At 34.9% G+C, this 12,376-nt stretch overlaps 2 protein-coding genes across 2 annotated transcripts; both read right to left on the bottom strand.

The window, feature by feature from the left end:
- Nucleotides 1-102: 102 nt before the first annotated feature.
- On the bottom strand, nucleotides 103-6,063 carry LOC107692103 (meiotic recombination protein DMC1/LIM15 homolog). The gene is made up of 13 exons (XM_016491008.1): nucleotides 6,007-6,063; nucleotides 2,746-2,790; nucleotides 2,513-2,659; nucleotides 2,326-2,408; nucleotides 1,994-2,046; nucleotides 1,843-1,884; nucleotides 1,676-1,748; nucleotides 1,476-1,567; nucleotides 1,292-1,365; nucleotides 1,087-1,201; nucleotides 846-906; nucleotides 659-775; nucleotides 103-172 (listed from the first exon to the last, which is right to left on the bottom strand). Exons 1-13 carry the CDS (start codon nucleotides 6,061-6,063, stop codon nucleotides 103-105), a joined length of 1,029 nt encoding a protein of 342 aa, XP_016346494.1.
- Nucleotides 6,064-7,135: 1,072 nt separating this feature from the next.
- LOC107692102 (mitochondrial import receptor subunit TOM22 homolog) lies at nucleotides 7,136-10,093 on the bottom strand. The gene is made up of 4 exons (XM_016491007.1): nucleotides 9,825-10,093; nucleotides 9,111-9,229; nucleotides 8,884-9,001; nucleotides 7,136-8,124 (listed from the first exon to the last, which is right to left on the bottom strand). The coding sequence occupies exons 1-4, from the start codon at nucleotides 9,915-9,917 to the stop codon at nucleotides 8,050-8,052; spliced, it is 405 nt and encodes a 134-aa protein (XP_016346493.1). The 5' UTR covers nucleotides 9,918-10,093; the 3' UTR covers nucleotides 7,136-8,049.
- Between the last annotated feature and the right edge of the window lie 2,283 nt (nucleotides 10,094-12,376).

Raw genomic sequence — 12,376 nt, 5'->3', positions numbered from 1 at the left:
GGTTATGGTTCAATCCGAACAGATTCCATCAAGAACAAACTGGAGGCATTGAGGTAGTGGGGAACTTGTAACATGCTAAGTAATATGCATTCTGTGCAGATTTTAGTCTTTGGCATCTGTTATTCCTCCAGCTGTGATGGCAAAAGTAGCCTCACTTTCTGGCATGTCTGGGCTGTAGAAAAGCAGAGGTTTTATTGATGCAAGCATTTCAATAAAAAGATAATCATATATTATAACTGTCTAAATATACAAATATATTTACCTAACAGTTTTAATGTATGGATAAATTGTGCATTGTATGTGTTTCCCTTAGTTGAGAAATAAAAAGAGAAAATGGTAACACTTTACAATAAGGTTCCATTTGCTGGCATTAGTTAACTACATTAGTTAACATGAACTTACAATGTAATGACAAATATACCTTAAAGCATTTATTTATCTTAGTTAACGTTTACTAATACAATATTAAAATGAAAAGTTGTATTTGTTAATATTATTTAATGGACCATGAACTAACAATGAACAGTTGTATATTGATTAACTTTAACAGATTAATAAATACTGTAACAAATGTAATGCTGTTGTTAGTTAATGCATTACTTAATATTAAGTAATGGGACCTTATTGTAAAGTGTTACTGAGAAAATCTTGAAATTACCTATCAAATATTTTGGCAATTCTCAATTCAGCACGTCCTTTCCTCAGGCTGATGCGTGTGGTGGAGGCATGAGCCAGTATGTGTCCTCCGATGGGCTTTTTGGGATCCGCTTGAAATCTAAAATCATAATAATCAGTTTAAAAATCCCCAACATTCTCTTTCCGTTTTGTTTTGTGTTCCTACTTACGTCATTCCAGCTCCTGGATCTGCCGTCATCTGGTTGGTAACAAACACTGCAACGTTGTACTCTATATCCAACAAATGAGATACTACTAATTAAATGAAAGTCAGAAAATAAAGTGAACATGTCAAAATCGAGCTTACTTAACTAAAGATAAGACTGAGTAGCATCAGTTTCATTGTCAGGTCTATTATACGAGTAGTCTTTATTCTCATTAAGATATATAAGAAGAGATGATTTTACAGACCTTCAGAGATCTTCTGCAGCCTGGAGAGCATCTGTGCAAGCTTCTGCTGTCTCTCAGCCAGCTCGCCTCTTCCAGAGAAGTCCACCCGGAACAGAGCCATGATTGAGTCTATTATCTATGGAAAATTAATTGTTGATGGCCACAAGATTAAGTAAAATCACTTCCCAAAAATCAAACCTTAGAAAGTGTCTTTCTTCTATCTTACCAGAAGCTTGAAGACACCTCCTTCCTCGTGGAACTTGGCTGCAACAAAGTCTAACAGTTCCATCTGATGCTCACCTATGAATGAAAAACACTTTTTGGGAACTCATTGGCTAGCCTGTTAAACTCCAAAGTAAAACAAAATTTCAAAACTTTAAGTAAAAAAGTTCTGAGAGGCAAGTTCTTACTCGTATATGCACGTGCATATAGCACATTATCCAGTACAGCTTCATGATCCACGTGGAATCTGTCAGCTATGTCCTTCAGCCTCTCAGGCCGACTGGTGTTCACAATTATTAAGGAGAAAAAAGTTCAATATGGCTTTTCCATATTGAATAGGATTAGTAAAATGAATGTGACACAAAGCAAGCAAATGCAGAAATGATACAAGGTGTTTTCAGAATCGATGAAGACAACCTTTCCTCCGGTGTACCCATATTCACCAGGAAGCTGAGCGGTTACTTAAGAAAAACAGAAATGGAGTGACATTAATGGTCTAAAAATTAGACTTAAATTCCACATTTAACATTCCACAAGATCCATTTTTGCTCTTACCACACAGTGTATGAGAGAGTTGAGTCTTTCCAGTTCTGAATTCTAAATGAGGCATGGGAAACGATTTATAAAAGCATGTAATTTTGGCAGAACTAATGTAAAGAAAATGCATAACATATAATTTTGGTTCGTAATCATAACAGGACCCTACCACCAAAAGCCTCAGTAATAGCCATACTCTCCACACCACCGCCGAGGAGTTTGCTGAACAAAATATGAATAAAGCATTTCTCCTGTCATGTGACTTTTATCAGACAAAATGTTAAACCCTTCTTTAGTACGGAGCTCCATACATGATGTAGGAAATATGGATTTTGTGGCCACAAATTAAGAATTTGTTCCCACAACTTACTGTGTGGCCATGTTTTATTAATTCCTTCCCTTCTTTTAGTTAAATCGTGGCCACAATATCTAGTTTTGTTTCCTCCACATCATCTGTGGGGCTTCTTGTTTTAGGGCTATAAACAGGATGTTATTTCTTACTCAAACTCCAAACTGCCTGTTGTGATGTGGAACACTTGCTTCCTTTTTACACTGTATTCAGATGCTGTCTGAAATCCACATATCTGCATGCAAGAAGACAACATTTTATGAATGCACAATACATAAATTCAATATCCTTCATCAAATAAATGTGTTACATCAATTCCAGGAAGCCACATCAAATTACCAGCAATTTTCCAGCAGCTTCCTTTATTTTGTCGACTTTAGCCTCAGACAGTCCCTTTACATTACAGAGAGCGCGGCGTGTGGTCATCTGGATGCCTTTCACAGTACAAATGCCCACAGACTTCAGTTTCTTAATGTCAGCCACGTTCTTAAGATAGAGGGATACGAATCAGAGCCACCGTCATGATGACATTTTCATAACTTTAATAACTTTATAATAACATTATCACTTACAATTCCATGCTTCTGTAGGAGATCAATGTCTTGAAAAAAGGATTCCTAAGGGGGGAATTTATAGGACATTTTTCATCATGTTACACACAACGTAAACGGGTCAGTGACAAAAAGGGGTTGGCAAGATGAGAAATTCAAAAATCTTTTAAAAACTTGTTTTAAAAGCATGCATCAGGTATTTTAAAATGTACACAGCGCGATTATGTTGATTTTATGTAATTAAAAATGACATATGAACCATTTTTTACAAAAGTTAAGACTGAATGTACATGAAAATGTCAAATGGTGTAACCGCCAAAGAATGAGAACTATTAAATATTTTATCCACCTAGATGGTATGTAAGCTTACTCATAGAAATAAATACTTCATTTTAAAATATCACACAAAAATAGATTTTTATTAGTTAGCTCTAAATGTACATTTTAACGCATTTTTGCAATATATGGCGGGACATATGCTGAAAACACCTCTGTTTTCTAAATAATCTTTCACAAATTATGTAAAAAAAATATTAAAAACCATATTATTATACTAAACTAGATAATTACATTTTATTCCACATTAATGGTCCTGTATATAATTATATTCTTATGAAAAATACTGGTTACACCAATTGACACAAAGCAGTTACACCACTTGACCATGTTGCTTCTACAGCCAAAGGCCATTGTTTGTTGAAGAAATGTACACTGAAAATCAAGCATGACTGTCAACAAGTTCAGCTGAAGTGCTTTTTTTTCCAATGCTACATTTTTTTTTTTTAATCTGGCAACACAAAATTATAGTGATGAACAGTGAACTCATGTCTCATATTGCAATTACATTTAAGAAACAATATCTGACAAGAAATCATCACAGTGATGAACAGTGAACTCGTCTCATATTGTAATTACAGTTAAGAAACAATATCTGACAAGAAATCATCAGAATGATGAACAGTGAACTCGTGTCTCGTATTGTAATTTAAATTTTCTTATTGTAACTTCATACTTTATTGTGGCATGTTTAGGGGGAAAAGGGGCTCTGTTATATCATATTAATTATAAAATATCAGAAATTTAATGAATTATATTTTACAGATGTAAATTTTAATCTTTGGTTAACATTTTTTTATCAGTGAATTTATGTTCTAAAGTAGACACCCACTTCCTTCTGCTACATTATTAAATCATTTATGTATATATTACATATTATATGATACTATATATTGCTTAAAGGGATAGTTCACCCAAAAATGAAAATTACCACAAGATCCCCCCCCCCCACCTTTATGCCATCTAGGTGTATATGACTTTCTTCTTTCAAATGAATACAATTGGAGTGACATTAAAAGTGAATGGGTGATATTAAATAGTCCAATAAACTGCATCCATCTATCATAATAAAAGTGCTCCAGATGGTGCCAGGTGGTTAATAAAGGCCTCCTGAAGCCAATCAATGCACTTTTGTAAGAAAAATATCCATATTTAAAACTCTGTCGTACTTGCGTTCACGAGAGAGTGGCATTCCAGTGGATGATGTAGGACGTAGACGTAGCGTAAGCACTGGTGAGAATATGCTAGTCTCGCAAGAACCAAGTTATGTTTACAGCAAAGGAAAACCAATCTCCTTTTGGCTTGTATCGAAATCCTTCGACATTTTTCTTTACAAATCCTCGTTTTGTACTTCTAATTCGTGACCGGTGTTTTGTTTTGCTCTCTCCTCTATGATTCAGTGTTCATCACTTCTCACCAGAGCTTATGCTACGCCTACATCCTACGTCATCCACTGGAACGCCACTCTCTCGTGAACGCGCGTACGACAGTTAGTGGAAGCTAGAGATTAAATCTAGAGATTAGATTTAATGCACGACTGTTGCATTTCTCCCCCTAGTGGCAGTCGCACAGAACTTTCAAACTGGTCATGCAGCAACCGTTACCTCGGCATATTCACCATGGTAAAATGACTAATTTTAATGAATATAATTAATGTATGAATGCATCGTCACAAATCAAATGACCCCCAAAATAAAAACATAGTAGGTTTTATGGGGCTAATCAACGTAAATAATGATTTAATAATTAGAAAATAATTATTTCTGCCATAATTATTTTAAAGCACCATTCTACAGAAATTAGTGTTTAAAGAATAATGTTCAAGTGAACAAAATATTGGTAATTCTAACCTTACGCTCATAGTTTTTAATAGAATACATCACATCCGGTTGACCGGTCGCATACGGTCTAGCCGCAGAAGTTCAAATATTTTAACGCATCCGCAGCTCAAATCGGATTCCAAATTTTCTGCATATGATCAGAACTCCACGCAGCTCCCACACTACTCTCCATTCGAAATGAATGACTTCCGGTCTGTCGCTTGTCGTTCGTCGGATAGTGGAAAGGCGGCGTTACACCACTTGACATTTCAATTTAAAATCAAATTTGACAGGCATTATCACCTATGTAAGTACATGGTCTTGGTGGGAATATTTCAAATGTAATTTTTAAAGTTAATACTCATTTTTATAATAATGATGAATGATCAATGTATTCCTGAGGTCATACCATTTGACATGTATACCTAAGAATACCTGACCATACCCTAAAAATGTCAAATTATCTCACATTTTAAAGAGAGTTACTAACCTTTGCATGCAGCAGTTAGTATCACCAGAGATCCTTCTCTGTGATATAATTTCCTGTCACATGATCTTCTTGGAAAATATTAACAAAATGGCTCCTTGAATGGTGGTTACACCACCTTGACACTCAAGGAATTTTGCTTGACTCACATAATTCCCCAAATTAATTATAATATTCAGAACAATGGTGCTCCATTTACTATTAAATAGTAATAATGTAAGATTATGCCAAACTGATCTGGTGTTTTATTGAGAACCTTTTTTAAACAAGATCAATTATTTGGAACAAAGTTTTTACGTTTACACCACATTGACATTTTTGCAATCATCCCCCAAATATTTTCTCAAAATGAATTAAAACCAGAAATTTTAGACTTGGTCCACAAAAAAAGAGAATGTATGCAATTAATTTGCACATTTATTTTGAAATTGTAACCCTTTTAACTTTAATTAAACCATATGGACACAAAAAAAATAGCGTCACGTCATTGACCCAAACAAGTTTAAAAAAAAAATCTAATTTAAAAGTTTAATATTTTCCTTAAATGCATTTTGAAACGGGTAACATCCTGTATAAACTCAAGACCTCACTAACACGTTTGAAATTATTGGCTAGCTCACAGAAATTAATGTGAATCACCTCATCTTCTTGGTACCCCGACTCGTCCTCCAAAGCCTGGTCCTCTAAAGTTTTCATACTATGGATATGTTTACAAAAAAAAGAGTTTACAATAAAAAACATTGTTCTGAAGGCCAGATAACCGTTAAGTACAGTTTGTAAGTATCTATAAATCTTTACATTTGGCTTACATTTTAATCAGCTGCCTGTTAAAGTTAACTATGTTAGCCGTCTGTTTCAAAAGAACTTAACGTTAACTCCTGTTGTAACTGTCACATTAACAGTTAGTGTCATGTTCCTCGTAAAGGTGTAAAATAACAATTTTGATAAAAATAAATTAATACAAACGAAATTTTACCTCACGTTTATCCCTCAGAGAAAGCTGACAGAATCTACTCAAATCAGTGATCTCGCGCTGTGACACTTCAGCGCGCGCATTTGTCCCGCGCTGATTAGGTCAGACTGTTGTGTCCTGAATGTCACACACTAAGTTGGAGCTTTTTTAATGGTTGTGATTGATTTTTAAACTGCAATAAACGTATATTTAGGTGGTTTTGTTTTTCTCTGTTTTATCTAAAACCAACCTGTAATTGTAAAAAAATATTTTTTGTAACCCCAGGTGACAGACTTCGGACATCGTCCCAGAATTTTATTAAAACTATATACTTTTAGATCTGTCTAAAACTGTTTTAATACTGTGAAAACATGAAAATCTTATAAAAATGTATTTAAAAAAAAAAGTTTTTAAAAAAACATTGTTTCGGTAAACTATGATACCCTAAACAAACAATGAGTTAATCGTGAACATTTCTGCATTTCTTGCGTGGAATTTATTTTTTTTAATAGGACTTTTGACGTTATTCCTTTTTGTGACGTCATTTAAACCTATGAAAACTGTAAAAGGGCAAATAATTATTTTTATGAGGAAATAGTTTTGTCTGGGGCTTATTTTATTCCTTGCCAACTGTCTATTGATGTTAGTATTAGGTTAAAAAATAGCTATTTTGATCAAATCATCACTGGAGTGTCCAAATGAAATATGACTTTTATTTGCATGAATTTGTGAGGCGCACTTCACCAGTCTGGCTATTCGCAAGTATCAGAAAAAAAGTATATTATGTAATAAAAAGTATAGACAAAAGACAAGGACATTGGAGAACTTGTTTTTATTCCTGTCATGTGTAGCAAACATTATTATTCACTAAAGTACAATGTTCTGAAACGTTCTTAAATATTTCACAATGGTTCTGCACACTGTATGGCTTTTGTCTGAGGAATAACAATGCAGAAGCTTTGCATGATAATAGTTCTACCTGTAAAGGTGATGATACACGGGGCAACTTTTTGAGCAATGTTGATGAGCAATGTTGTTGTCAACGAGCAACCAGCTGAGACACAGGGCCCACGACCGATCTAAAGTATCCAGATAGAAATTGTTGCCCATTCTCAATAGGTCAGTGCCCAAGCAACATTGCTCAAAAAAGTTGCCCAGTGTATCATCACCTTAAAAGACACTGTTGGCAGAGAACCACCTCTAAAGGTTTTAACAATTATGGATCAAAAAACAAGAAACAACGATAATCTGTAGACAGAGAAAATTTCACAATCAATATTGGCCTTGCGTGCCCTCATAAATACTACAGATCTTTTGAACGCTGTTATAGACTCTCTGCACGTCAGTGTTGATCCGGCGTTACAATGGCCAACACTGCACCGTAAACACTCTCTTAGAAATATAATGCACCTACAACACAGTCAAAATTTTCCCCAACAGCTGTTATAGTCTCTTTCTGAAAGAAATGTTATTAGATAGCTATAATAAAAAAAAAAAAAAGTAAAAGATCAGAGCTTGGACGACAGTCTATGCAGAATGTTTCTGTGAGACAGGCAGAGAGAGAGGGAAGTTCATAAAAGTCATCAGGGTCTCCATTGTACACAGAAACTGTACAAAGTAACGACTTCTTGATGTTGACCAACCACAGCATCTTCCTTTCTCCGGTTCCTGCTCCCTCTCTCTTTCCCCTTCTTCTTCTACAACTCATGGATGTTACAATATATACATCATCACAGCTTCCCAGGAGCAGGAGGCATCATTCCAGGCATTCCTCCAGACATGCCAGCATTTGGACCCAACAAAATCTATTAAAAGCAGGAAAGGAAAAGGAAATGAGAAATTAATTCATATTTCAATGAAAAAGACACATAATATGCATGCTTTTCAATAAGGTAAATCACAACATCACAAACTTTGAAGCAAAAAAGCATTAGAAAATAAGACAAAAAGACACAGGTACAAGACTGTGTACAAAAGAACTACAAATCCTATGAAGCATTGCAAATGACATTTTTTTGAAAATATTGAATGTTGTTGCATAGGGAGACTGACCCCCATTATGTCATTAGAAGTGTTTTATGCCAGTGTACAGCACTTTTGGCATTTGCTTTTCACGAGTCTCTGATTGGTGGAGATTTCAAAGCATAATCATGGGTAATGTCGTTTTCCACCATTGAAATTATGCAAGCTGTTATCTTCAGCAAATTCATATTCCATCAATGAACAACCTCATGGCTCAAAGTAGATTAAAAGATTTATAAGTTACTGCAAAAAAATCTATTTCCTTATGGACTCATCCAATCCAAATTCAGTGTCAGAACAATCTATTTCATTATATCATTAGTACTGTTTTGGGTTTTTTGTTTCAAACACATTTGTTACATAATGTGATGCTGTTTTTGCAGTGATTCCATAAGACTCTTTAATTTGTATTGATAATCTTTTGATATAACATTACCCATACTGTTATAGAAGATTATAGTCATACAGCTCACCTCTATTTAGATAGGTATGAAATTGCAAGGAAGTTGTTCGTATTTATGCAGGACTTTGGTGCTATTTACCTGTCTCTGCTGTTGTAGCTGTTGCTGTTCCAGCTGTAACCTCTCAGTCTCAAATACAACTGGTAGAACCAGAATCATAAAGGAAGTAGTACCGACCCATAGAGCTGAGCGGGAGAAACTAAAAGAAAGCATAATACGAAAAAAAATATACTGAAATGTCCAGATTATTTCTAGAGTTAATGTGACAGTCTGGTTTTAAGCGTAAGATACAACTGCCAGCACCTCACCTGTAAAGTTTTTTGGCTACAGATAGCGAACACTGTGCGGATACTTCAGCTGCTGATTGCAGTGATTCTGGAAACATCTCCGTGAGACCCCACAACCTCTCCAACAGTGTTTCATCCAACTGGGAGAGAAGGAAAAAAGTAGGAGCCATGTCAGAAAATTAATTCTCTAAAGTGAACACCATCAGTCATTGGACAAAACAAACTGCCCGAGTCAAAATGGCTTACTCAGGACTCAGTGGAAAACCTTATTCCTCATGTGCTGGTAAGCAGGTACACTGCATTTGACAATCGACGGGTTCTATTAACAGTGTGCAATATTAAAATATGATATACTTTGTGTATATGAAATATTAAGATTGATATTAAAAGGCCAACACTAATTATTGCCCTTTAATACTAATCTTAACAAGAAATAACAGTAATTTATTTAAATTATTTATATAAATAATTACTAATTATTTAAGTGACACTTGTGAAATACAAAGTTAAGATGAAATGTCGTCACTTGCGCAGAATCACTGAAATACAAAACACACACACATACATGTGTGTTTTATGTTTTTTATTACATACATGTAACGTTTTATGTATATTATGCCAGGTTTGACCGGCTAAATAGCTAATACTGGCTATGCAAGCACCAAACAAGCTAATAACTTATAATTTCTTCACAATTTCATAAGGTCAAGCAAAACTGTAGAAGCAATCAAGTACCTCTTCATCCTCATCATCACCCTCGATCTCGCCTTCGGGGGGTCGTGTCTCCCCACGGCCAGAGTCTGGAGAGAGCTCCTGGATCGCGGCCATTTATTAGTTATAGTTATAAATGTTATATTATAATTGTGAAAAGACCTCAGTGATGTCTTAGAGTTTCACAATGATTAACAACCAAAGAACACGCATTGAAACCTGAGGTCACTTGGGTTACATGTGAGACGGATTTACTTCCCCTGTTCCTTGCAAGGAAGCACAAAGACATGTTAGGACACCTATCGACAGGGAGGTCTTACTGCAGATCATGATTGCGTGCTCGTGACCGTGGACGATGAAATATTGGAAGATTGCTGGTTTTATTCATGTGAAGTGGAAGAGGAACTTAAATTACGTACATATTCACGTCACTTCATACAAACAAAAACAAAAACAAAAAAAAAGAGGAAATACGGCTACCGCGGGAGTTTCAGACCGTTGTTTCGAATCAACAGATTGTTTATTTTATTAGTTTTATTTATTACATAATACTTTTTTTGCATGAATACTTGGAACAAGCAGTATGTCTTTTCTTAAAAGCTTTCAAGTTAGTGAAAGCTTGAGTTTTATTTCTGGTCACAGTTGTAACTGATGGGAAAGTATTTGTTGTTAAATGTTATGTATAATAAACCTAATTATACTGTATTTCATTTAATGTAAGAGTTTTTCAATTACTTATTGAATTAATACTTATTACTTACTTTAAAATAAGCATTAAATATGATCAAATACATTTATAAATATCAAATCAAATACATTGTTTATATTTTGCAAACAGTTGGGTTAGTCCATATTTGACCCAAAGTTGGGTTGAAACAACCCAGCATTTTTTAGAGTGTACGAGAAAGAGTGGTCTTACCTTAATAGCCTTAAAATATTGTATTTATAAAAAGTGACAGCTGTACATATTGTTTTAGGAATGCTCTCTTTTATGGAGCTTTGACAGTGACATCATCTTTTCATTAAATTAAACGCTTCATTGAAATATTTCAATTTACAGATTCAAATGGCAATAACTTGCATATGAAAACATAACAATTACATATGTACACAATTATATATTTATCTAAAATGTATATAGCCTATTCATGTAATATGGGACACTGACTAATGTTGGACACCTAAGCTTCAGTGCATTTGTCTCTTATTTTACAACATTAAAGTGAACAAGATTGGTGTTGAATTCAAGCAGGGGTGTCAAGCTATTGAAATAACTTGACTTTCTGAAAATTATGCCATAATTGTGGCCATGAAAATCATCAATGAGGAAGTACCTCTTGTGAAGTTCACTCAAAGGTCAGTGACTTAGACACAATTAATGATATAAATCTGTTATAAATAAAACAATGTTCTAAATTATCATCAAATTACATTTGTGATGCATTTGTGAAATGTTGCAATAAATGTTAAGATGTGTAAAGAATATTTCCTATTTAAAGCAATCTTTGTTGTCCCACTTTAGAAAAGGATGTTTCAAATGTGGGACAATCAAATATACCATGTTATTCAATTTGGGCTTATAATGCAGCAATATTATTTGTTTTAAAATCCAAATTAAAAATTTAGAGACTAGAAGACAATGGGATCCTGAAAAAAGTCCACAACTGGCAAGGACTGCTTATTTCTGTTATGAAATGTTTTATCATTACAATTTGCTTAACACATGCTTTTGAAAATACATGTTCCATATTCTTACCAACCATGTGCAGAGTACAGGTGCATCTCAATAAATTGGAATGTCGTGGAAAAGTTCATTTATTTCAGTAATTCAACTCAAATTGTGAAACTTATGTATTAAATAAATTCAATGCACACAGACTGAAGTAGTTTAAGTCTTTGGTTCTTTTAATTGTGACGATTTTGGCTCACATTTAACAAAAACCCACCAATTCACTATCTCAACAAATTAGAATATGGTGACATGCCAATCAGCTAATCAACTCAAAACACCTGCAAAGGTTTCCTGAGCCTTCAAAATGGTCTCTCAGTTTGGTTCACTAGGCTACACAATCATGGGGAAGACTGCTGATCTGACAGTTGTCCAGAAGACAATCATTGACACCCTTCACAAGGAGGGTAAGCCACAAACATTCATTGCCAAAGAAGCTGGCTGTTCACAGAGTGCTGTATCCAAGCATGTTAACAGAAAGTTGAGTGGAAGGAAAAAGTGTGGAAGAAAAAGATGCACAACCAACCGAGAGAACCGCAGCCTTATGAGGATTGTCAAGCAAAATCGATTCAAGAATTTGAGTGAACTTCACAAGGAATGGACTGAGGCTGGGGTCAAGGCATCAAGAGCCACCACACACAGACGTGTCAAGGAATTTGGCTACAGTTGTCGTATTCCTCTTGTTAAGCCACTCCTGAACCACAGACAACGTCAGAGGCGTCTTACCTGGGCTAAGGAGAAGAAGAACTGGACTGTTGCCCAGTAGTCCAAAGTCCTCTTTTCAGATGAGAGAAAGTTTTGTATTTCATTTGGAAACCAAAGTCCTAGAGTCTGGAGGAAGGGTGGA

This window comes from Sinocyclocheilus anshuiensis, unplaced genomic scaffold (assembly GCF_001515605.1).
Source record: "Sinocyclocheilus anshuiensis isolate Anshui unplaced genomic scaffold, SAMN03320099.WGS_v1.1 scaffold726, whole genome shotgun sequence".
Classification (NCBI taxonomy): Eukaryota; Metazoa; Chordata; class Actinopteri; order Cypriniformes; family Cyprinidae; genus Sinocyclocheilus; species Sinocyclocheilus anshuiensis.
The sequence above is the reverse complement of the archived record's forward strand: the minus strand, read 5'-3'. Positions and strand labels throughout refer to the sequence as shown.